At 48.0% G+C, this 27,719-nt stretch overlaps 1 protein-coding gene across 1 annotated transcript in view; it reads right to left on the reverse strand.

Annotated features, from left to right (window-relative positions):
- LOC124035359 (NT-3 growth factor receptor-like) overlaps positions 1-27,495 on the reverse strand; it is a 101,621-nt gene extending 74,126 nt beyond the window's left edge. Inside the window, exons 1-5 of the mRNA XM_046348821.1 lie at positions 27,446-27,495; positions 27,322-27,393; positions 17,833-17,901; positions 9,370-9,524; positions 4,239-4,384 (exon numbers count right to left, since the gene is read on the reverse strand). Of these exons, the coding sequence (XP_046204777.1) occupies positions 4,239-4,384; positions 9,370-9,524; positions 17,833-17,901; positions 27,322-27,393; positions 27,446-27,495 (492 nt within the window). The remainder of the gene's footprint in view (positions 1-4,238; positions 4,385-9,369; positions 9,525-17,832; positions 17,902-27,321; positions 27,394-27,445) is intronic.
- Between the last annotated feature and the right edge of the window lie 224 nt (positions 27,496-27,719).

Raw genomic sequence — 27,719 nt, forward strand, 5'->3', positions numbered from 1 at the left:
TCTCTCAACCTCTCTGTCTCTCTACCTCTCTGTCTCTCTACCTCTCTGTCTCTCTACCTCTCCACCTCTCTACCCCTCTACCCCTCTACCTCTCTACCCCTCTGTCTCTCTACCTCTCTACCCCTCTGTCTCTCTGTCTCTCTGTCTCTCTACCTCTCTGTCTCTCTACCTCTCTACCTCTCTGTCTCTCTACCTCTCTGTCTCTCTACCTCTCTGTCTCTCTACCTCTCTACCTCTCTACCTCTCTACCTCTCTGTCTCTCTACCTCTCTGTCTCTCTGTCTCTCTACCTCTCTACCTCTCTACCTCTCTACCTCTCTACCTCTCTAACTCTCTACCTCTCTACCTCTCTGTCTCTCTACCTCTGTCTCTCTACCTCTGTCTCTCTACCTCTGTCTCTCTACCTCTGTCTCTCTACCTCTGTCTCTATACCTCTGTCTCTCTACCTCTCTGTCTCTCTACCTCTCTACCTCTCTACCTCTCTACCTCTCTGTCTCTCTACCTCTCTGTCTCTCTGCCTCTCTACCTCTCTGCCTCTCTACCTCTCTACCTCTCTACCTCTCTACCTCTCTGTCTCTCTACCTCTCTGTCTCTCTACCTCTCTGTCTCTCTACCTCTCTGTCTCTCTACCTCTCTCTCTCTGTCTCTCTACCTCTCTACCTCTCTGTCTCTCTACCTCTCTACCTCTCTACCTCTCTGTCTCTCTACCTCTCTCTCTCTGTCTCTCTACCTCTCTACCTCTCTCTCTCTGTCTCTCTACCTCTCTACCTCTCTACCTCTCTACCTCTCTACCTCTCTACCTCTCTGTCTCTCTACCTCTCTGTCTCTCTACCTCTCTGTCTCTCTACCTCTCTGTCTCTCTACCTCTCTCTCTCTGTCTCTCTACCTCTCTACCTCTCTGTCTCTCTACCTCTCTACCTCTCTACCTCTCTACCTCTCTAACTCTCTACCTCTCTACCTCTCTGTCTCTCTACCTCTGTCTCTCTACCTCTGTCTCTCTACCTCTGTCTCTCTACCTCTGTCTCTCTACCTCTGTCTCTATACCTCTGTCTCTCTACCTCTCTGTCTCTCTACCTCTCTACCTCTCTACCTCTCTACCTCTCTGTCTCTCTACCTCTCTGTCTCTCTACCTCTCTACCTCTCTGCCTCTCTACCTCTCTACCTCTCTACCTCTCTACCTCTCTGTCTCTCTACCTCTCTGTCTCTCTACCTCTCTGTCTCTCTACCTCTCTGTCTCTCTACCTCTCTCTCTCTGTCTCTCTACCTCTCTGTCTCTCTACCTCTCTGTCTCTCTACCTCTCTGTCTCTCTACCTCTCTACCTCTCTCCCTCTCTCCCTCTCTCCCTCTCTCCCTCTCTCCCTCTCTCCCTCTGAATGCTCGGCTATGAAAACCCAACTGACATTTACTCCTGAGGTGCTGGAGCTGTTGCAGCCTCTATAATGACTATTTGACCCTCCTGGTCATAAACATCTAGAAGAATGACCTGGTCTTGATGGCCATGTACTTATAATCTCCACCCGGCACAGCCAGAAGAGGACTGGCCACCCCTCAGACCCTGGTTCCTCTCTAGGTTTCTTCCTAGATTCCTACCTTTCTGGGGAGTTTTTCCTAACCACCATGCTTCTACATCTACATTGCGTGCTGATTGGGGGATTAATGCTGGGTTTCTGTATAAACACGTTGTGGCATATGCTGATGTAAAGATAAATACAAATACAATTGATTGACTGAGGAGAGGAAAGGAGAACACAACATTAGACTACAGTACACGTTAGACGGGAGACCTAGAGGAATAGGGTTGGTGGACATTAGACTACAGTACACGTTAGACTGGAGACCTAGAGGAATAGGGTTGGTGGACATTAGACTACAGTACACGTTAGACTGGAGACCTAGAGGAATAGGATTGGTGGACATTAGACTACAGTACACGTTAGACTGGAGACCTAGAGGAATAGGGTTGGTGGACATTAGACTACAGTACACGTTAGACTGGAGACCTAGAGGAATAGGGTTGGTGGACATTAGACTACAGTACACGTTAGACTGGAGACCTAGAGGAATAGGGTTGGTGGACATTAGACTACAGTACACTTTATTCTGGAGAACTAGAGGATATGAATAGGGTTGGTGGACATTAGACTACAGTACACGTTAGACTGGAGACCTAGAGGAATAGGGTTGGTGGACATTAGACTACAGTACACGTTAGACTGGAGACCTAGAGGAATAGGGTTGGTGGACATTAGACTACAGTACACGTTAGACTGGAGACCTAGAGGAATAGGGTTGGTGGACATTAGACTACAGTACACGTTAGACTGGAGACCTAGAGGAATAGGGTTGGTGGACATTAGACTACAGTACATGTTAGACTGGAGACCTAGAGGAATAGGGTTGGTGGACATTAGACTACAGTACACGTTAGACTGGAGACCTAGAGGAATAGGGTTGGTGGACATTAGACTACAGTACACGTTAGACTGGAGACCTAGAGGAATAGGGTTGGTGGACATTAGACTACAGTACACGTTAGACTGGAGACCTAGAGGAATAGGGTTGGTGGACATTAGACTACAGTACACTTTATTCTGGAGAACTAGAGGATATGAATAGGGTTGGTGGACATTAGACTACAGTACACGTTAGACTGGAGACCTAGAGGAATAGGGTTGGTGGACATTAGACTACAGTACACGTTAGACTGGAGACCTAGAGGAATAGGGTTGGTGGACATTAGACTACAGTACACGTTAGACTGGAGACCTAGAGGAATAGGGTTGGTGGACATTAGACTACAGTACACGTTAGACTGGAGACCTAGAGGAATAGGGTTGGTGGACATTAGACTACAGTACACGTTAGACTGGAGACCTAGAGGAATAGGGTTGGTGGACATTAGACTACAGTACACTTTATTCTGGAGAACTAGAGGATATGAATAGGGTTGGTGGACATTAGACTACAGTACACGTTAGACTGGAGACCTAGAGGAATAGGGTTGGTGGACATTAGACTACAGTACACGTTAGACTGGAGACCTAGAGGAATAGGGTTGGTGGACATTAGACTACAGTACACGTTAGACTGGAGACCTAGAGGAATAGGGTTGGTGGACATTAGACTACAGTACACTTTATTCTGGAGAACTAGAGGATATGAATAGGGTTGGTGGACATTAGACTACAGTACACGTTAGACTGGAGACCTAGAGGAATAGGGTTGGTGGACATTAGACTACAGTACACGTTAGACTGGAGACCTAGAGGAATAGGGTTGGTGGACATTAGACTACAGTACACGTTAGACTGGAGACCTAGAGGAATAGGGTTGGTGGACATTAGACTAGACTACAGTCGTTAGACTGGAGACCTAGAGGAATAGGGTTGGTGGACATTAGACTACAGTACACGTTAGACTGGAGACCTAGAGGAATAGGGTTGGTGGACATTAGACTACAGTACACGTTAGTCTGGAGAACTAGAGGAGATGAATAGGGTTGGTGAACATTGCACTACAGTACACGTTAGACTGGAGACCTAGAGGAATAGGGTTGGTGGACATTAGACTACAGTACACGTTAGACTGGAGACCTAGAGGAATAGGGTTGGTGGACATTAGACTACTTTACACGTTAGACTGGAGACCTAGAGGAATAGGGTTGGTGGACATTAGACTACAGTACACGTTAGTCTGGAGAACTAGAGGAGATGAATAGGGTTGGTGAACATTGCACTACAGTACACGTTAGAATGGAGATTAGATTATTAAGGTGACCTGTGTGTGTGCCTGGTTACATGTGTGCATATGTCTCACCAGGTGTGTGTATGTCTCACCAGGTCTGTGTCTATCTCACCAGGTCTGTGTCTATGTCTCACCAGGTGTGTGTATGTCTCACCAGGTGTGTGTATGTCTCACCAGGTGTGTGTATGTCTCACCAGGTGTGTGCATGTCTCAACAGGTGGCTGTATGTCTCACCAGGTGTGTGTATGTCTCACCAGGTGTGTGTATGTCTCACCAGGTGTCTGTATGCCTCACCAGGTGTGTGTATGCCTCACCAGGTGTGCATATGTCTCACCAGGTGTCTGTATGCCTCACCAGGTGTGTATATGCCTCACCAGGTGTCTGTATGTCTCACCAGGTGACTGTATGCCTCACCAGGTGTGTGTATGTCTCACCAGGTGTCTGTATGTCTCACCAGGTGTCTGTATGTCTCACCAGGTGTCTGTATACCTCACCAGGTGTGTGTTGATGGAGTGTAGTCCAGCGACGGTCCAGTCGACTTCGGGGAGGGGAGCTCCTGACCCATTACAGCTGACAGTTACATTATCACCCTCTATCATCATCAGGCTGCTGTTGTGGCTTACACTGACCTCTGGTACGTCTGGAGGAGTAAGAGACAGAGAGAGAGAGAGGAGAGAAAGACATGAGAGAGAGACAGAGTTAGAGAGAGAGAGGAGAGAAAGACAAGAGAGAGAGAGAGTTGGAGAGAGAGACAGAGAGGAGAGACAGAGAGAGAGAGAGAGAGAGAGAGAGAGAGAGGAGAGAAAGACAAGAGAGAGAGAGAGAGAGAGAGAGAGACAAGAGAGAGAGACAGAGAGAGAGAGAGGAGAGAAAGACAAGAGAGAGAGAGAGAGAGAGAGAGACAGAGAGAGAGAGAGAGAGAGAGAGAGAGAGAGAGGAGAGCAAGACAAGAGAGAGAGAGAGAGAGGAGAGCAAGACAAGAGAGACAGAGAGAGAGAGAGGAGAGAAAGAGAAGAGAGAGAGAGAGTGAGAGAGAGACACAACTTAACCAACAAAAATGGGTCGCATCTCTGTTCGACGCTGGGTATGTACATAGTCAATGGGAGGCTTCGAGGGGACTCCTATGGTAGATACACCTATAGCTCATCTCTTGGCAGTAGTACTGTAGACCAGTTTATCACTGAACTCAACCCAGAGTCTCTCAGAGCGTTCACAGTCAGCCCACTGACACCCCTATCAGATCACAGCAAAATCACATCTACTTGAAAAGAGCGATACTGAATCATGAGACGCCAAAGGAACTGCATGATATTCAGAACCATCATAGATGGAAGGAAAGTAGAAACCTGCCAAAATGTAATTAGGCAACAACGAATTCAATCCCTTTTAGATGATTTCCTGGGTAAAACTTTCCACTGGAATAGTGAAGGTGTAAACTTGGCAGTAGAAAACCTAAACTGTATATTTTACCTCTCAGCTTCACTATCAAATCTAAAAATTTAAAGCAGACAATCTAAAATGAACAACAATGACAAAATGGTTTGATGAAGAATGCAAAAACATAAGAAGGAAATTGAGAAACCTATCCAACCAAAAACATAAAGACCCAGAAAACCTGAGTCTACTTATTCGCTATGGTGAATCACTAAAACAACACAGAAATACACTATGGAACAGCACCTCAGAAATCAGCTCAATGTAATGAAGAAACCAGAGAATCTAACATTAACCTCAATCAATCATCAATCAGCTCTGGCATCTTCCCCCAATATTTAGAACCAAGGACTGATTAACCCAATCCACAAAAGGAAAGACAAATTTGAACCCAATAATTACCGTGGGATAAGCATCAACAGCAACCTTGGGGAAATCCTCTGCATTATCATCAACAGCAACCTTGGGGAAATCCTCTGCATTATCATTAACAGCAACCTTGGGGAAATCCTCTGCATTATCATCAACAGCAACCTTGGGGAAATCCTCTGCATTATCATCAACAGCAACATTGGGGAAATCCTCTGCATTATCATCAACAGCAACCTCGGGGAAATCCTCTGCATTATCATTAACAGAAACCTTGGGGAAATCCTATGCATTATCATCAACAGCAACATTGGGGAAATCCTCTGCATTATCATCAACAGCAACCTCGGGGAAATCCTATGCATTATCATCAACAGCAACCTTGGGGAAATCCTCTGCATTATCATTAACAGCAGCACTCAGTGAAAACAATGTCATGAGCATTATCATTAACAGCAACCTTGGGGAAATTCCATTATCATTAACAAACGAACAGTCTGCAGCATTAACAGCAACCTTGGGGAAATCATCTGCATTATCATTAACTTCAATCATCAACATAAATCCTCTGCATTATCATCAACAGCAACCTTGGGGAAATCCATATCAACGAACTGACGAGGCCACTAGAACAGTCTGCAGCACCCGGCCTCGCCCTCTTCAACATACATATCAACGAACTGACGAGGGCACTAGAACAGTCTGCAGCACCCGGCCTCGCCCTCTTCAACATACATATCAACGAACTGACGAGGGCACTAGAACAGTCTGCAGCACCCGGCCTCGCCCTCTTCAACATACATATCAACGAACTGACGAGGGCACTAGAACAGTCTGCAGCACCCGGCCTCGCCCTCTTCAACATACATATCAACGAACTGACGAGGGCACTAGAACAGTCTGCAGCACCCGGCCTCGCCCTCTTCAACATACATATCAACGAACTGACGAGGGCACTAGAACAGTCTGCAGCACCCGGCCTCGCCCTCTTCAACATACATATCAACGAACTGACGAGGGCACTAGAACAGTCTGCAGCACCCGGAACATACATATCAACGAACTGACGAGGGCACTAGAACAGTCTGCAGCACCCGGCCTCGCCCTCTTCAACATACATATCAACGAACTGACGAGGGCACTAGAACAGTCTGCAGCACCCGGCCTCGCCCTCTTCAACATACATATCAACGAACTGACGAGGGCACTAGAACAGTCTGCAACACCCGGCCTCACGCTCTTCAACATACATATCAACGAACTGACGAGGGCACTAGAACAGTCTGCAGCACCCGGCCTCGCCCTCTTCAACATACATATCAACGAACTGACGAGGGCACTAGAACAGTCTGCAACACCCGGCCTCACCTCTTCAACATACATATCAACGAACTAACGAGGGCACTAGAACAGTCTGCAGCACCCGGCCTCACCCTCTTCAACATACATATCAACGAACTGACGAGGGCACTAGAACAGTCTGCAGCACCCGGCCTCGCCCTCTTCAACATACATATCAACGAACTGACGAGGGCACTAGAACAGTCTGCAGCACCCGGCCTCGCCCTCTTCAACATACATATCAATGAACTGACGAGGGCACTAGAACAGTCTGCAGCACCCGGCCTCGCCCTCTTCAACATACATATCAACGAACTGACGAGGACACTAGAACAGTCTGCAGCACCCGGCCTCGCCCTCTTCAACATACATATCAACGAACTGACGAGGACACTAGAACAGTCTGCAGCACCCGGCCTCACCTCTTCAACATACATATCAACGAACTGACGAGGGCACTAGAACAGTCTGCAGCACCCGGCCTCACCCTCTTCAACATACATATCAACGAACTGACGAGGGCACTAGAACAGTCTGCAGCACCCGGCCTCGCCCTCTTCAACATACATATCAACGAACTGACGAGGGCACTAGAACAGTCTGCAGCACCCGGCCTCGCCCTCTTCAACATACATATCAACGAACTGACGAGGGCACTAGAACAGTCTGCAGCACCCGGCCTCGCCCTCTTCAACATACATATCAACGAACTGACGAGGGCACTAGAACAGTCTGCAGCACCCGGCCTCGCCCTCTTCAACATACATATCAACGAACTGACGAGGGCACTAGAACAGTCTGCAGCACCCGGCCTCGCCCTCTTCAACATACATATCAACGAACTGACGAGGGCACTAGAACAGTCTGCAGCACCCGGCCTCGCCCTCTTCAACATACATATCAACGAACTGACGAGGGCACTAGAACAGTCTGCAGCACCCGGCCTCACCCTCTTCAACATACATATCAACGAACTGACGAGGGCACTAGAACAGTCTGCAGCACCCGGCCTCTTCCTCTTCAACATACATATCAACGAACTGACGAGGGCACTAGAACAGTCTGCAACACCCGGCCTCACCCTGCTAGAATCTGAAGTCAAATGTCTACAAATATCACCAACCAAGGAGGGCCTACAGCAGCACCTAGATCTTCTGCACAGTTTCTGTCAGACCTGGGCCCTGACAGTAAATCTCAGTAAGTCAAAAATACTGGTGTTCCAAAAAAGATCCAGTTGCTAGGATCACAAATACAAATTCCCATCTAGACACTGTTGCCCTAGAGCACACAAAAAACTATACATACCTTGGCCTAAACATCAGCAACACAGGTAAATTCCACAAAGCTGTGAACGATCTGAGAGACAAGGCAAGAAGGACATTCTACGCCATCAAAAGGAACATGAAATTAGACATCCAATTAGGATCTGGCTAAAAATACTTGACTCAGTCCTAGAACCCATTGTCTTTATGGTTGTGGGGTCTGGGGTCCGCTCACCAAACAAGAAATCACATAATGGAACAAACACAAAATAATGCATGCAGAGCAGAATTAGGTCGATTCCCACTAATTATCAAAATCCAGAAAAGAGCCATTAAATACTCAAATTTAATGGAAGTGATTCCCAAACCTTCCATAACAAAGCCATTACCTACAGAGAAATGAACCTGGAGAAGATTTCCCTAAGGATGCTGGTCCTGGTGCTCTGTTCACAAACACACCCCACAGAGATCCAGGACAACAACACAAGTAGAGCCAACCAAAATCATGAGAAAACAAAAAGATCATTACTTGACAGAAGAATTAACAAAAAAAACAGAGAGCACGCAGAGGCAGAATACCTGACCACTGTGACTGACCCAAACTTAAGGAGAGCAGAGACTCAGTGAGCATAGCCTTGCTATTGAGAAAGGCCGCTGTTGGCAGATAGGCTATGAGCACACTGCCCACAAAATGAGGTGGAAACAAAGCTGTTAAATGTATGACCATGTTAGAGACATTTATTGCCGTCAGATTACACAGACCCACAAAGAATTTGAAAACAAATTGAGAAAGAGAGAGAGCAGCACATCACTGTGTGGTTTCGGGACGTCTCTGAATGTCCTTGAGTGGCCCAGCCAGAGCCTTGAAACCGATGGAACATCTCTGGAGAGACCTGAAAACAGCTTTGCAGCGACGCTCCCCATCCAACCTGACAGAGCTTGAGAGGATCTACAGAGAGGAATGGGAGAAACTCCCCAAATACAGGTGTGCAAAGCTTGTAGCGTCATACCCAAGAAGACTCGAGGCTGTAATCGCTGCCAAAGGTACTTGAACAAATACTTTTGTAAATGTGATATTTCATATTTTTTTGCAAAAAGTCAAGGGGTCTGAATACTTTCCAAATGCACTTTATTTATGTGTGTCTGCTTGCGTGTGTGAGCGCGCATGTGTGTGTGTCTGCTTGCGTGTGTGTGTGCACACGTGTGTGTGTTTCCTTACCACATGAGGTAATGTACATGTTTTGCAATCGTATCTTAAAGGCCCCGTTTCTGCAGAACAGCATCTGGGTGTGAAGCCCCGCCTCTTCTCTCTGCTGCCAAAGCTGGATCCAACGCACGTCGCAACCACAGTCAAACACCACACCGTCCAGCCTCCTGTAAACACATCACAACCACAGTCAAACACCACACCGTCCAGCCTCCTGCCTCCTGTAAACACATCCAGCCTCCTGTAACCACAGTCAAACACCACACCGTCCAGCCTCCTGTAAACAAAAACACATCACAACCACAGTCAAACACCACACCGTCCAGCCTCCTGTAAACACAAACACATCACAACCACAGTCAAACACCACACCGTCCAGCCTCCTGTAAACACACCACAACCACAGTCAAACACCACACCGTCCAGCCTCCTGTAAACAAAAACACATCACAACCAGTCAAACACCACACCGTCCAGCCTCCTGTAAACACATCACGACCACAGTCAAACACCACACCGTCCAGCCTCATGTAAACACATCACAACCACAGTCAAACACCACACCGTCCAGCCTCCTGTAAACACATCACGACAACAGTCAAACACCACACCGTCCAGCCTCCTGTAAACACAAACACATCACAACCACAGTGAAACACCACACCGTCCAGCCTCCTGTAAACACACCACGACCACAGTCAAACACCACACCGCCCAGCCTCCTGTAAACACAAACACACCACAACCACAGTCAAACACCACACCGTCCAGCCTCCTGTAAACACAAACACACCAAGACCACAGTCAAACACCACACCGTCCAGCCTCCTGTAAACACAAACACATCACAACCACAGTCAAACACCACACCGCCCAGCCTCCTGTAAACAAAAACACATCACAACCACAGTCAAACACCACACCGTCCAGCCTCCTGTAAACACAAACACATCACAACCACAGTCAAACACCACACCGTCCAGCCTCCTGTAAACAAAAACACATCACAACCACAGTCAAACACCACACCGTCCAGCCTCCTGTAAACACAAACACATCACAACCACAGTCAAACACCACAAGAACAGGACAGGAAAACATCTAGTTTCAGATATGAGGGATGATTACACTGTAGTGAGGGAAAACAGCTAGTTTAAGATATGAGGGATGATTATACTGTAGTGAGGGAAAACAGCTAGTTTAAGATATGAGGGATGATTATACTGTAGTGAGGGAAAACAGCTAGTTTCAGATATGAGGGATGATTACACTGTAGTGAGGGAAAACAGCTAGTTTAAGATATGAGGGATGATTATACTGTATTTTTTCAGATATGAGGGATGATTACACTGTAGTGAGGGAAAACAGCTAGTTTAAGATATGAGGGATGATTATACTGTAACAGGAAAACAGCTAGTTTCAGATATGAGGGATGATTATACTGTAGTGAGGGAAAACAGCTAGTTTAAGATATGAGGGATGATTATACTGTAGTGAGGGAAAACAGCTAGTTTCAGATATGAGGGATGATTGAACTTAGTGAGGGGTTTGAAACCTTGCAACCTTCCGGTTACTAGTCCAACGCTCTAACCACTTATTTTCTACCCTGGAACAGCCCTGCCTCTAAACCAAAGGACTTGTCAGCTCAGGGGTTTGAACTTGTCTAACTCTCTGTAATCTAAACCAAGGTCTATCAAACCAAAGGACTGCAGTCTTTACTCTCTAACTAGCTGTAATCTAAACCAAGGTCTATCAAAAGGACTGCAGTCTTTACTGTCTAACTAGCTGTAATCTAAACCAAGGCCTATCAAAAGGACTGCAGTCTTTACTGTCTAATTCTCTGTAATCTAAACCAAGGTCTATCAAAAGGACTGCAGTCTTTACTGTCTAACTCTCTGTAATCTAAACCAAGGTCTATCAAAAGGACTGCAGTCTTTACTGTCTAACTATCTGTAATCTAAACCAAGGTCTATCAAAAGGACTGCAGTCTTTACTGTCTAACTCTCTGTAATCTAAACCAAGGTCTATCAAAAGGACTGCAGTCTTTACTGTCTAATTCTCTGTAATCTAAACCAAGGTCTATCAAAAGGACTGCAGGTTTGATCAGACTATTCCAGTCAGGAGAAAATCCACTCACAGAGAAGCACCAATGTTTGAATATGTGAAGCTCTAAATTTCAATAGAGGAAGCCGGGATTAAAGAGGAAGCTTATGAGCTTCAATAGAGGAAGCCGGGATTAAAGAGGAAGCTCTGAGCTTCAATAGAGCAAACCGGGATTAAAGAGGAAGCTATGAGCTTCAATAGAGGAAGACAGGATTAAAGAGGAAGCTATGAGCTTCAAGCTATTAAAGAGGAAGCTATGAGCTTCAATAGAGGAGGCCGGGATTAAAGAGGAAGCTATGAGCTTCAATAGAGGAGGCCGGGATTACAGAGGAAGCTATGAGCTTCAATAGAGGAGGCCGGGATTACAGAGGAAGCTATGAGCTTCAATAGAGGAGGCCGGGATTACAGAGGAAGCTATTACAGAGGAAGATGCTTCAATAGACAGACAGACAGACAGACAGACAGACAGGATTACAGAGGAAGACAGACAGAGCAGACAGACAGACAGGAGACAGACAGACAGACAGACAGAGGAAGACAGACAGACAGACAGACAGACAGACAGACAGACAGACAGACAGACAGACAGACAGACAGACAGACAGACAGACAGACAGACAGACAGACAGACAGACAGACAGACAGACAGACAGACAGACAGACAGACAGACAGACAGACAGACAGACAGACAGACAGACAGACAGACAGACAGACAGACAGACAGACAGACAGACAGACAGACAGACAGACAGACAGACAGACAGACAGACAGACAGACAGACAGACAGACAGACAGACAGACAGACAGACAGACAGACAGACAGACAGACAGACAGACAGACAGACAGACAGACAGACAGACAGACAGACAGACAGACAGACAGACAGACAGACAGACAGACAGACAGACAGACAGACAGACAGACAGACAGACAGACAGACAGACAGACAGACAGACAGACAGACAGACAGACAGACAGACAGACAGACAGACAGACAGCTTCTAGCAGACGGATTTACAGTAGCCGCTGAAGAATGAAAATGTGGGCTGAAGTGACCCAGCCTTCCTCCAATGATTTCCCATCATATCCTCCTCAGAGAAACTACAGCAGATTGAACATTTATCATGTATAACCCACCACTGTAATACACGAGGACTGCTTCCCAAGAGAAGGGTTAGGCTGGCTGTGCAGCAGTTCTGGAAGGCCAAGCTGGCTACTGTAGCTCCACTGCAGGGCCCAGAGAGACAAAAACACCATCTGTTTCCCTCTGTTTCCTCTGTTTCCCAAGCAGTGAAGCATAATATGGAGTCAGACAACATTGTTCAGCATCACATCATTGTTCAGCATCACGTTGGGCCTCTTTCACTACAATGACAAAAGATCAGGGTACTGAATTGCAAAGATAATCTGTAATGTTTTTTTTTCCCAATTTGACTGGGTTTGATAATTATCTGCTGAGTAAACATGTAACTGTGTTAAACATGGCGGAATGTGTCCCACATGGAATTCCAAAATGCCTGGTCTCAGGGATGGAAATCCCTTGGGTCTCCTCAGAGTTAGGTACAGCAGCTTTTAGTTTGTCTGTACCCCATCTATGGAACAATCTAAAGAGTTCCCTCCAACAGGATGTACTGCTGCCTCTCACGCAGTTCAACATGTTGATTGGGAACCTCTTTGATGAGGAATGGGATGAGGCGGTGCAGGGAAGGAAACAGAAAGGGAGACCTTCCCTGAGATGAGGAGGAGAGGAAACAGGCAGGCAGACCTTCCCTGAGATGAGGAGGAGAGGAGAGGAAAAAGGGAGGCAGACCTTCCCTGAGATGAGGAGGAGAGGAGAGGAAACAGGCAGGCAGACCTTCCCTGAGATGACGATGGCAGGAGAGGAAACAGGGATGGCAGACCTTCCGTGAGATGAGGAGGGGGAGAAGAGGAAACAGGGAGGCAGACCTTCCCTGAGATGAGGAGGGGGAGGAGAGGAAACAGGGAGGCAGACCTTCCCTGAGATGAGGAGGGGGAGGAGAGGAAACAGGGAGGCAGACCTTCCCTGAGATGAGGACGAGAGGAAACAGGGAGGCAGACCTTCCCTGAGATGGGGAGGAGAGGAAACAGGCAGGCAGACCTTCCCTGAGATGAGGAGAAGAGGAGAGGAAACAGGGAGGCAGACCTTCCCTGAGATGAGGAGGAGAGGAAACAGGGTGGCAGACCTTCCCTGAGATGAGGAGGAGAGGAAACAGGGTGGCAGACCTTCCCTGAGATGAGGAGGGGGAGGAGAGGAAACAGGCAGGCAGACCTTCCCTGAGATGAGGAGGGGGAGGAGAGGAAACAGGGAGGCAGACCTTCCCTGAGATGAGGAGGGGAGGAGAGGAAACAGGGAGGCAGACCTTCCCTGAGATGAGGAGGGAAAGGAAACCTTCCCTGAGATGAGAGGCAGACTTTCCCTGAGATGAGGAGGAGAGGAAACAGGGAGGCAGACCTTCCCTGAGATGGGGAGGGGCAGGAGAGGAAACAGGGAGGCAGACCTTCCCTGAGATGAGGAAACAGAGAGGCAGACCTTCCCTGAGATGAGGAGGAGGAGAGGAAACAGGGAGGCAGACCTTCCCTGAGATGAGGAGGAGAGGAGAGGAAACAGGGAGGCAGACCTTCCCTGAGATGAGGAGGGGGGAGAGGAAACAGGGAGGCAGACCTTCCCTGAGATGAGGAGGAGAGGAAACAGGGAGGCAGACCTTCCCTGAGATGAGGAGAAGAGGAGAGGAAACAGGGAGGCAGACCTTCCATGAGATGAGGAGGGGAAACAGGGAGGCAGACCTTCCCTGAGAAACAGGGAGGCAGACCTTCCCTGAGATGAGGAGGGGAAGGAAACAGGGAGGCAGACCTTCCCTGAGATGAGGAGGAGAGGAGACAGGGAGGCAGACCTTCCCTGAGGTGAGGAGGGGCAGGAGAGGAAACAGGGAGGCAGACCTTCCCTGAGATGAGGAGGAGAAGAAACAGGGAGGCAGACCTTCCCTGAGATGAGGAGGAGATGAAACAGGGAGGCAGACCTTCCCTGAGATGAGGAGGAGATGAAACAGGGAGGCAGACCTTCCCTGAGATGAGGAGGAGAGGAAACAGGGAGGCAGACCTTCCCTGAGATGAGGAGGGGCAGGAGAGGAAACAGGAGGGCAGACCTTCCCTGAGATGAGGAGGGGGAGGAGATGAAACAAGGAGGCAGACCTTCCCTGAGATGAGGAGGAGGAGGAGAGGAAACAGGGAGGCAGACCTTCCCTGAGATGAGGAGGAGATGAAACAGGGAGGCAGACATTCCCTGAGATGGGGAGGGGAAGGAAACAGGGAGGCAGAGCTTCCCTGAGATGAGGAGGAGATGAAACAGGGAGGCAGACCTTCCCTGAGATGAGGAGGAGAGGAGACAGGGAGGCAGACCTTCCCTGAGATGAGGAGGAGAGGAAACAGGGAGGCAGACAGGACTAGACTGTAATATTCTACTGGTGGTGCTGAAAGAGCATCAGACTGGACCAGACTGTAATATTCTACAGGTGGTGCTGAAAGAGCATCAGACTGGACCAGACTGTAATATTCTACTGGTGGTGCTGAAAGAGCATCAGACTGGACCAGACTGTAATATTCTACTAGTGGTGCTGAAAGAGCATCAGACTGGACCAGACTGTAATATTCTACTGGTGGTGCTGAAAGAGCATCAGACTGGACCAGACTGTAATATTCTACTAGTGGTGCTGAAAGAGCATCAGACTGGACCAGACTGTAATATTCTACGGGTGGTGCTGAAAGAGCATCAGACTGGACCAGACTGTAATATTCTACTGGTGGTGCTGAAAGAGCATCAGACTGGACCAGACTGTAATATTCTACTGGTGGTGCAGAAAGAGCATCAGACTGGATGGTAATATTCTACTGGTGGTGCTGAAAGAGCATCAGACTGGACCAGACAGGACCAGACTGTAATATTCTACTGGTGGTGCTGAAAGAGCATCAGACTGGACCAGACAGGACTAGACTGTAATATTCTACTAGTGGTGCTGAAAGAGCATCAGACTGGACCAGACTGTAATATTCTACTAGTGGTGCTGAAAGAGCATCAGACTGGACCGGACTGTAATATTCTACTGGTGGTGCTGAAAGAGCATCAGACTGGACCAGACTGTAATATTCTACTGGTGGTGCTGAAAGAGCATCAGACTGGACCAGACAGGACTAGACTGTAATATTCTACTAGTGGTGCTGAAAGAGCATCAGACTGGACTAGACTGTAATATTCTACTGGTGGTGCTGAAAGAGCATCAGACTGGACCAGACTGTAATATTCTACTGGTGGTGCTGAAAGAGCATCAGACTGGACCAGACTGTAATATTCTACTGGTGGTGCTGAAAGAGCATCAGACTGGACCGGACTGTAATATTCTACTAGTGGTGCTGAAAGAGCATCAGACTGGACCAGACTGTAATATTCTACTGGTGGTGCTGAAAGAGCATCAGACTGGATGGTAATATTCTACTAGTGGTGCTGAAAGAGCATCAGACTGGACCAGACTGTAATATTCTACTGGTGGTGCTGAAAGAGCATCAGACTGGATGGTAATATTCTACTAGTGGTGCTGAAAGAGCATCAGACTGGACCAGACTGTAATATTCTACTGGTGGTGCTGAAAGAGCATCAGACTGGACCAGACTGTAATATTCTACTAGTGGTGCTGAAAGAGCATCAGACTGGACCAGACTGTAATATTCTACTGGTGGTGCAGAAAGAGCATCAGACTGGATGGTAATATTCTACTGGTGGTGCTGAAAGAGCATCAGACTGGACCAGACTGGACCAGACTGTAATATTCTACTGGTGGTGCTGAAAGAGCATCAGACTGGACCAGACAGGACTAGACTGTAATATTCTACTAGTGGTGCTGAAAGAGCATCAGACTGAACCAGACTGTAATATTCTACTGGTGGTGCTGAAAGAGCATCAGACTGGACCAGACTGTAATATTCTACTAGTGGTGCTGAAAGAGCATCAGACTGGACCAGACTGTAATATTCTACTAGTGGTGCTGAAAGAGCATCAGACTGGACCAGACTGTAATATTCTACTGGTGGTGCTGAAAGAGCATCAGACTGGACCAGACTGTAATATTCTACTAGTGGTGCTGAAAGAGCATCAGACTGGACCAGACAGGACTAGACTGTAATATTCTACTGGTGGTGCTGAAAGAGCATCAGACTGGACCAGACTGTAATATTCTACTGGTGGTGCTGAAAGAGCATCAGACTGGACCAGACTGTAATATTCTACTGGTGGTGCTGAAAGAGCATCAGACTGGACCAGACTGTAATATTCTACTGGTGGTGCTGAAAGAGCATCAGACTGGATGGTAATATTCTACTAGTGGTGCTGAAAGAGCATCAGACTGGACCAGACTGTAATATTCTACTGGTGGTGCTGAAAGAGCATCAGACTGGATGGTAATATTCTACTAGTGGTGCTGAAAGAGCATCAGACTGGATGGTAATATTCTACTAGTGGTGCTGAAAGAGCATCAGACTGGACCGGACTGTAATATTCTACTGGTGGTGCTGAAAGAGCATCAGACTGGACCAGACTGTAATATTCTACTAGTGGTGCTGAAAGAGCATCAGACTGGACCAGACTGTAATATTCTACTGGTGGTGCTGAAAGAGCATCAGACTGGACCAGACTGTAATATTCTACTGGTGGTGCTGAAAGAGTATCAGACTGGACCAGACTGTAATATTCTACTGGTGGTGCTGAAAGAGCATCAGACTGGACCAGACTGTAATATTCTACTGGTGGTGCTGAAAGAGCATCAGACTGGACCAGACAGGACCAGACTGTAATATTCTACTGGTGGTGCTGAAAGAGCATCAGACTGGACCAGACTGGACCGGACTGTAATATTCTACTGGTGGTGCTGAAAGAGCATCAGACTGGACCAGACTGTAATATTCTACTGGTGGTGCTGAAAGAGCATCAGACTGGACCAGACTGTAATATTCTACTAGTGGTGCTGAAGGAGCATCAGATTGGGCCTGACTTTTACTGCAATATTCATAACTAACAGGAGAATGAGGTCAGACTGCCTCTAACTCTCTCTCTCTCTCTGCAGTGTCTTAATTATGCTGGGTAACTGACTTCCAGATCATAGTGCCATGACACCGCCGGTATGTCCCAAATGACACCCTATTCCCTATGTAGTGCACTCCTTTAGACCAGAGCCCTATGGGACTATATATAGAACAAGATGCTGTTTGAGACTCACAAAGACAATGCGTTGTGTTTTACGCAGTTGTTTTGCTGTGTGCAGGTTCTGAAACACACACTTTAGCTTGAATGAGAATGTAACTTACAGCTCGGAAAGTTGCAGGTTCTGGAACAGTTGCCAGGACAAGGTGGTTAGAGGGTTCTTGGATAGGTTTCTAGAGAGAGAGAGAGAGAGAGAGAGAGAGAGAGAGAGAGAGAGAGAGAGAGAGGGGGAGAGAGAGAGAGAGAGAGGGGGAGAGAGAGAGAGAGAGAGAGAGAGAGAGAGAGAGGGGAGAGAGAGAGAGGGGAGAGAGAGAGAGAGAGAGAGAGAGGGGGAGAGAGAGAGAGGGGAGAGAGAGAGAGAGAGAGAGGGAGAGAGAGAGAGACAGAGGGAGAGAGGGGAGGAGAGAGAGAGGGGGAGAGAGAGAGAGAGAGGGGGAGAGAGAGAGAGAGAGAGAGAGAGAGAGAGAGAGAGAGAGAGAGAGAGAGAGAGAGAGAGAGAGAAGAGAGAGAGAGAGAGAAGGAAAGAGAGAGAGAGAGAGAGAGTGAAAGAGAGAGAGAGAGAGAGAGAGAGAGAGAGAGAGAGAGAGAGAGAGAGAGAGAGAGAGAGAGAGAGAGAGAGAGAGAGAAAGACAGAGAGAGAGAGAGAGAGAGAGAGAGAGAGAGAGAGAGAGAGAGAGAGCATGTTCAGAGATAAACTTTGTGATTTTTCTGGATGTTGCACCAGAATAGTTTCTCTCTCACCCATCTCCACACAAAACACACTAATGACATAGTGAAAACATTTATTGAAAACCTTTGCAAATTTATTGAAAAATAAATATTTTATTTACCTATAGTACCAGTCAAAGGGTCAGACACACCTTCTCATTCAAAGGGTTTTCTTTATTTTTACTATTTTCTACCTTGTAGAATAATAGTGAATATATCAAAACTATGAAATAACACATATGGAATCATGTCGTAACCAAAAATGTGTTAAACAAATCAAAAATATTTTTGATTTTCGATTCTTCAAAGTAGCCACCCTTTGCCTTGATGACAGCTTTGCATTATCTTGGCATTCTCTCAACCAGCTTCACCTGGAATGCTTTTTGAACGAGTTCCCACATATACTGAGCACTGGTTTGCTGCTTTTCCTTCACTCTGTGGTCCAACTCATCTGAAACCATCTCAATTAGGTTGAGGTCAGGTGATTGTGGAGGCCAGGTCATCTGATGCAGCACTCCATCATTCTCCTTCTTGGTCAAATCGTCCTTACACAGCCTGGAGGTGAGTTGGGTCATTGACCTGTTTAAAAACAAATTATTTTCCCACTAAGCACAAACCTTATGGGATGGCATATTGCTACTGAATGCTGTGTTCCCCGTGCTGGTTAAGTGTGCCTTTGAAATGTGACAGTGTCACCAGCGAAGCACCCCCACACCATCACATCTCCTCCTCCATGCTTCACTGTGGGAACCTCACATGGTGAGATCATCCTTTCACCTACTCTGCATCTCACAAAGACACAGCGGAGAAAAAACATCTCAAATTTGGACTCATTCTTTATTTTTCTGAAAAACTCCCCAGTCCTTAACGATCATACTGAAGGCCTGATGCAGCCACCACCACTGATGCAGCCATCACCTGATGTAGCCACCACCTGATGCAGCCACCACCACCTGATGCAGACCACCTGATGCAGCCACCACCACCTGATGCAGACCACCTGATGCAGACCACCTGATGCAGCCACCACCACCTGATGCAGACCACCTGATGCAGCCACCACCACCTGATGCAGCCATCACCTGATGTAGCCACCACCACCTGATGCAGACCACCTGATGCAGACCACCACCACTGATGCAGCCACCACCACTGATGCAGCCACCACCTGATGCAGCCACCACCACCTGATGCAGCCACCACCTGATGCAGCCACCACCTGATGCAGCCACCACCACCTGATGCAGCCACCACCTGATGCAGCCACCACCTGATGCAGCCACCACCTGATGCAGACCACCTGATGCAGCCACCACCTGATGCAGACCACCTGATGCAGACCACCTGATGCAGCCACCACCACCTGATGCAGCCACCACCACCTGATGCAGCCACCACCACCTGATGCAGCCACCACCACCTGATGTAGCCACCACCTGATGCAGCCACCACCACCTGATGCAGCCACCACCTGATGCAGCCACCACCACCTGATGCAGCCACCACCACCTGATGCAGCCACCACCACCTGATGCAGCCATCACCTGATGCAGCCACCACCACCTGATGCAGGCCACCACCACCTGATACAGCCACCACCTGATGCAGCCACCACCACCTGATGCAGCCACCACCTGATGCAGCCACCACCACCTGATGCAGCCACCACCACCTGATGCAGGCCACCACCACCTGATGCAGCCACCACCACCTGATGCAGCCACCACCACCTGATACAGCCACCACCTGATACAGCCACCACCTGATACAGCCACCACCTGATGCAGCCACCACCACCTGATGCAGCCACCACCTGATGCAGCCACCACCACCTGATGCAGCCACCACCACCTGATGCAGGCCACCACCACCTGATGCAGCCACCACCACCTGATGCAGCCACCACCACCTGATACAGCCACCACCTGATACAGCCACCACCTGATGCAGCCACCACCTGATGCAGCCACCACCACCTGATGCAGCCACCACCACCTGATGCAGGCCACCACCACCTGATGCAGCCACCACCACCTGATGCAGCCACCACCACCTGATACAGCCACCACCTGATACAGCCACCACCTGATACAGCCACCACCTGATACAGCCACCACCTGATGCAGCCACCACCACCTGATGCAGCCACCACCACCTGATTCAGCCACCACCTGATGCAGACCACCTGATGCAGGCCACCACCACCTGATGCAGCCACCACCTGATGCAGCCACCACCACCTGATGCAGACCACCTGATGCAGCCACCACCACCTGATGCAGCCACCACCACCTGATGCAGCCACCACCACCTGATGCAGACCACCTGATGCAGCCACCACCTGATGCAGACCACCACCACCTGATGCAGACCACCACCACCTGATGCAGACCACCTGATGCAGCCACCACTCTCCTGGAACATATGGAGAGCGGTACTCAGTAAAGTGTTGGATTTGCCCCAAACATTACACTTTGTATTCCCACAAGAAGTTAATTGCTTTGCCACATTTTTTTGCATTTTTACTTTAGTGCCTTGTAAAGAGGATGCATGTTGTCGAATATTTTTATTCTGTACAGGCTTCCTTCTTTTCACTCTGTCAATTAGGTTACTAATGTGGAGTAACTACAATGTTGTTGATCCATCCTCAGTTTTCTCCTCACAACCATTAAACTCTGTAATATTATTTTATTTTTAATTATTTAACCTTTATTTAACTAGGCAAGTCAGTTAAGAACAAATTCTTATTTACAATGACGGCCTACCCAGGTCAAACCCTCCCCTAACCCGGACGATGCTGGGCCAATTGTGTGAACCCGAGTCTGTAGAGACGCATCTAGCACTACAATGCAGTGCCTTAGACCGATGCACCAATCGGGCCCCCCATTTAACGTCACCATTAGCCTCATGATGAGTACAGGAGAGGGCTGAGAATGCACCCCACTGGGGGCCCCACAAGGGTGCGTTCTCAGCCCTCTTCTGTACTCCCTGTTCACCCATGACTGCGTGGCCGCTTCCAACTAAATCATTAACTTTGCAGACGACACTACAGTGGTAGGCTTGACTACCAACAACGACGAGACGGCCTACAGGGAGGAGGTGAGGGCCCTCGGAGTGTGGTGTCAGGAAAATAACCTCACACTCAACGTCAACAAAACAAAGGAGATGATCGACATGAGATGATCCACATCGACAGGACAGTAGCGGAGAAGATGTAAAGTTAAGTTCCTCTGCGTACACATCACGGACAAACTGAAATGGTCCACCCACACAGACAGTGTGGTGAAGAACATCAGGAGGCTGAAGAAATGGGGCTTGTCATCAAAAACACTCACAAACTTTTACAGATGCACAATCGAGAGCATCCTGTCGTATCACCGCCTGGTACGGCAACTGCTCCGCCATAACCGATAAGGCTCTCCAGAGGGTAGTGAGGTCTGCACAACGCATCACCGGGGGGCAACTACCTGCCCTCCAGGACACCTACACCACCCGATGTTACAGGAAGGCCATAAAGATCATCAAGGACAACAACAAGCCGAGCCACTGCCTGTTCACCCCGCTATCATCCAGAAGGCGAGGTCAGTACAGGTGCAACAAAGCTGGGACCGAGAAATTGAAAAAGCTTCTATCTCAAAGCCATCAGACTGTTAAACAGCCACCACTAACATGGAGAGGCTGCTGCCAAAATACAGACTCAAATCTCTCTGTCTCCAAGCCATCAGACTGTTAAACAGCCATCACTAACATGGAGAGGCTGCTGCCAAAATACAGACTCAAATCTCTCTGTCTCCAAGCCATCAGACTGTTAAACAGCCATCACTAGCATGGAGAGGCTGCTGCCAAAATACAGACTCAAATCTCTCTGTCTCCAAGCCATCAGACTGTTAAACAGCCATCACTAACATGGAGAGGCTGCTGCCAAAATACTGACTCAAATCTCTCTGTCTCCAAGCCATCAGACTGTTAAACAGCCATCACCAACATGGAGAGGCTGCTCCCAACAAACAGACTCAACGCTCTGACTTTAATAAATGGACTTAATAAAGGTATCACTTTAAACTTTAATAATGTTTACATATCATACATTATTCATATCATATGTACAGTTGAAGTCGGAAGTTTAGATACACTTAGGTTGGAGTCATTAAAACTCATTTTTAACAAACTATAGTTTTGGCAAGTCGTTTAAACGTTTCGGGTAGCCTTCCGCAACTTTCCCACAATACGTTGGGTGAATTTTGTCCCATTCCTCCTGACAGGGCTGGTGTAACTGAGTCAGGTTTGTAGGCCTCCTTGCTCGCACACGCTTTTTCATTTCTGCCCACAGATTGAGGTCAGGGCTTTGTGATGGCTACTCCAGTATCTTGACTTTGCTGTCCTTAAGCCATTTTGCCACAACTTTGGAAGTATGCTTGGGGTCATTGTCCATTTGGAAGACCCATTTGCGACCAAGCTTTAACTTCCTGACTGATGTCTTGAGATGTGGCTTCAATATATCCACATCATTTTCCGACCTCATGATGCCACCTATTTTGTGAAGTGCACCAGTCCCTCCTGCAGCAAAGCACCCCACAACATGATGCTGCCACCCCCACAACATGATGCTGCCACCCCCACAACATGATGCTGCCATCCCCACAACATGATGCTGCCAACCCCACAACATGATGCTGCCAACCCCACAACATGATGCTGCCACTCCCACAACATGATTGCTGCCAGCCCTGTGCTTCATGGTTGGGATGGTGTTCTTCAGCTTGCAAGGCTCCCCCTTTTTTCCTCCAAAAATAATGATGGTCATTATGGCCAGACAGTTCTATTTTTGTTTCATCAGACCAGAGGACATTTCTCCAAAAAGTACCATCTTTGTCTCCATGTGCAGTTGCAAACCGTAGTCTGGCTTTTTTATGGAGGTTTTGGAGCAGTGGCTTCGTCCTTGCTGAGCGACCTTTCAGGTTATGTCGATATAGGCCTCGTTTTACTGTGTATATAGATACTTTTGTACCTGTTTCCTCCAGCATCTTCACAAGGGATTTTGCTGTTTGTTGTTCCAAGATTGATTTGCACTTCTCACACCAAGGTACATTATTCTCTCGGTGACAGAACGCGTCTCCTTCCTGAGCGGTATGACGGCTGCGTGGTCCCATGGTGTTTATACAGATGAATGTGGTACCTTCAGGTGTTTGGAAATTGCTCCCAAGGATGAACCAGACTTGTGGAGGTCTACAAAAAGAAATCTGAGGACTTGGCTGATTTCTTTTGATTTTCCCATGATGTCAAGCAAAGAGGCACTGAGTTTGAAAGTAGGCATTGAAATACATCCACAGGTACATCTCCAATTGACTCAAATTATGTCAATTAGCCTATCAGAAGCTTCTAAAGCCATGACATCATTTTCTGGAATTTTCCAAGCTGTTTAAAGGCACAGACAGTTTAGTGTATGTGAACTTCTGACCCACTGGAATTGCGATACAGTGAATTATAAGTGAAATAATCTGTCTGTAAACAATTGTTGGAAAATGACTTGTGTCATGCACAAAGTAGATGTCCTAACAGACTTGCCAAAACTATAGTTTGTCTCAAATGAAGTTGAGTCAGTTGTCTCATATATAGTTGAGTCAGTTGTCTCATATATAGTTGAGTCAGTTGTCTCATATATAGTTGAGTCAGTTGTCTCATATATAGTTGAGTCAGTTGTCTCATATATAGGGCTCCGGGCAGCCGATTTGGAAATGGAGGAAAACTATGCTCCCTGGGACCTGGCATCCTTTCACTCCCTCCTCTCTACATTTTCCTCCTCTGTCTCTGCTGCTAAAGCCACTTTCTACCACTCTAAATTCCAAGCATCTGCCTTTAACCCTAGGAAGCTCTTTGCCACCTTCTCCTCCCTCCTGAATCCATCCTCCCCCCTCCCTCTCTGCAGATGACTTGTCCAACCATTTTGAAAAGAAGGTCGGACATCCGATCCTCGTTTGCTCAGTCAAACGACACCGCTGGTTCTGCTCATTGTGCCCTACCCTGTGCTCTGACCTCTTTCTCCCTTCTCTCCCAGATGAAATCTCGCGTCATTGTGACGGAGCCCAACAACCTGCCCGCTTGACCCTATCCCCTGTCCTTCTCCAGACCATTTCCGGAGACCTTCTCCCTTACCTCACCTGGCTCATCAACTCATCCCTGACCGCTGGTTACGACCCTTCCGTCTTCAAGAGAGCGAGAGTTGCACCCCTTCTGAAAAAACCTTGGACTCATTGTCCGATGTCAACAACTTTGACCAGTATCCCTTCTTTCTTTTCTCTCCAAAACTCTTGAACGTCATTGTCCTTTGGCCAGCTCTCCCGCTATCTCTCTCTGAATGACCTTCTTGATCCAAATCAGTCAGGTTTCAAGACTAGTCATTCAACTGAGACTGCTCTTCTCTGTATCACGGAGGCGCTCCGCACTGCTAAAGCTAACTCTCTCTCCTGCTCTCATCCTTCTAGACCTATCGGCTGCTTCGATACTGTGAACCATCAGATCCTCCTCTCCACCCTCTCCGAGTTGGGCATCTCCGGCGCGGCCCACGCTTGGATTGCGTCCTACCTGACAGGTCGCTCCTACCAGGTGAGGTGGCGTGGCGAGAATCTGTCTCCTCACCACGCGCTCTCACCACTGGTGTCCCCAGGGCTCTGTTCTAGGCCCTCTCCTATTCTCGCTATACACCAAGTCACTTGGCTCTGTCATAACCTCACATGGTCTCTCCTATCATTGCTATGCAGACGACACACAATTAATCTTCTCCTTTCCCCTTCTGAGCAGGTGGCGAATCGCATCTCTGCATGTCTGGCAGACATATCAGTGTGGATGACGGATCACCACCTCAAGCTGAACCTCGGCAAGACGGAGCTGCTCTTCCTCCCGGGGAAGGACTGCCCGTCCATGATCTCGCCATCACGGTTGACAACTCCATTGTGTCCTCCTCCCAGAGCGCTAAGAACCTTGGCGTGATCCTGGACAACACCCTGTCGTTCTCAATAACATCAAGGCGGTGGCCCGTTCCTGTAGGTTCATGCTCTACAACATCCGCAGAGTATGACCCTGTCTCACACAAGAAGTTGCGCAGGTCCTAATCCAGGCACTTGTCATCTCCCGTCTGGATTACTGCAACTCGCTGTTGGCTGGGCTCCCTGCCTGTGCCATTAAACCCCTACAACTCATCCAGAACGCCGCAGCCCGTCTGGTGTTCAACCTTTCCAAGTTCTCTCACGTCACCCCGCTGTCTCCACTGGCTTCCAGTTGAAGCTCGCATCCGCTACAAGACCATGGTGCTTGCCTATATAGCTGCGAGGGGAACGGCACCTCAGTACCTCCAGGCTCTGATCAGGCCCTACACCCAAACAAGGGCACTGCGTTCATCCACCTCTGGCCTGCTCGCCTCCCTACCACTGAAGAGTCAGTTGTCCCGCTCAGCCCAGTCAAAACTGTTCGCTGCTCTGGCCCCCAATGGTGGAACAAACTCCTCACGACGCCAGGACAGCGGAGTCAATCACCACCTTCCGGAGACACCTGAAACCCCACCTCTTTAAGGAATACCTAGGATAGGATAAGTAATCCCTCTCACCCCCCCTTTAAGATTTAGATGCACTATTGTAAAGTGACTGTTCCACTGGATGTCATAAGGTGAATGCACCAATTTGTAAGTCGTCTCTGGATAAGAGCGTCTGCTAAATGACTTAAATGTAAATGTAAATGTAGTTGAGTCAGTTGTCTCATATATAGTTGAGTCAGTAGTCTCATATATAGTTGAGTCAGTTGTCTCATATATAGTTGAGGGACAAGGTTACAAGTTTCAACTGGCCTGGGCCCTAGGACCATGTCCCAGGACTACCTGACATGAGGACTCCTTGCTGTCCCCAGTCCACCTGGCCATGCTCCTGCTCCAGTTTCAACTGTTCTGCCTTACTATTATTCAACCATGCTGGTCATTTATGAACATTTGAACATCTTGGCCACGTTCTGTTATAATCTCCACCCGGCACAGCCAGAAGAGGACTGGCCACCCCACATATGCTCTCTCTAATTCTCTCTTTCTTTCTCTCTCTCGGGACCTGAGCCCTGGACCGTGCCCCAGGACTACCTGACATGATGGCTCCTTGCTGTCCCCAGTCCACCTGACTGTGCTGCTGCTCCAGTTTCAACTGTTCTGCCTTATTATTATTTGACCATGCTGGTCATTTATGAACATTTGAACATCTTGGTCATGTTCTGTTACAATCTCACCCGGCACAGCCAGAAGAGGACTGGCCACCCCACATAGCCCGGTTCCTCTCTAGGTTTCTTCCTAGGTTTTGGCCTTTCTAGGGAGTTTTTCCTAGCCACAAGGTTTTACACCTGCATTGTTTGCTGTTTGGGTTTTAGGCTGGGTTTCTGTACAGCACTTTGAGATATCAGCTGATGTACGAAGGGCTATATAAATAAATTTGATTTGATTTGACATAGGGGTCACTGAGACACAAGGGTACATAGGGGTCACTCTGAGAGTCAAGGTTACATAGGGGTCACTCTAAGAGACAAGGTTACATAGGGGTCACTCTGAGACACAAGGTTACATAGGGGTCACTCTGAGACACAAGGATACATAGGGGTCACTCTGAGACACAAGGTGACATGGGGGTCACTCTGAGACACAAGGATACATGGGGGTCAGTCTGAGACACGTGTTACACAAAGACAGTCACTGATGTCATGCATCATGCAGCCAGTGGTTGTGTAGGTAGGTGTCATAGAAGCCTCTCTACCAACCCAGAGACAGACATTCAGCCTGAACTCTTTATTATAGCCTGTCCCCATGGCCCAGCAGGACGTTCTGTCTGAAGTCAAAGTTCAGCTCGTATGTATAGACTCACATGTATCGTAGATGAGGGTTCTGGGAGAAAGCCCGGGCCTGGATAGAGTGCAGACTGCAGTTTATAATGATTCTGAAAGACACGTGAACAAACAGACAGGAGAAGAACTGATTAATGTTGGTACTGAACGATATCAGAAGGCAGGAGTCTTCTAATGTTCTCCCATGTTATCATCAGCTTGGTCTTTAATCAGCTTGGTCTTTAATCAGCTTGGTGTTTAATCAGCTTGGTGTTTAATCAGCTTGGTCTTTAATCAGCTTGGTCATATTATAATCAGCTTGGTCTTTAATCAGCTTGGTCATATTATAATCAGCTTGGTCTTTAATCAGCTTGGTGTTTAATCAGCTTGGTCTTTAATCAGCTTGGTCTTTAATCAGCTTGGTGTTTAATCAGCTTGG

The sequence above is a fragment of the Oncorhynchus gorbuscha genome, linkage group LG05, assembly GCF_021184085.1.
Source record: "Oncorhynchus gorbuscha isolate QuinsamMale2020 ecotype Even-year linkage group LG05, OgorEven_v1.0, whole genome shotgun sequence".
Classification (NCBI taxonomy): domain Eukaryota; kingdom Metazoa; phylum Chordata; class Actinopteri; order Salmoniformes; family Salmonidae; genus Oncorhynchus; species Oncorhynchus gorbuscha.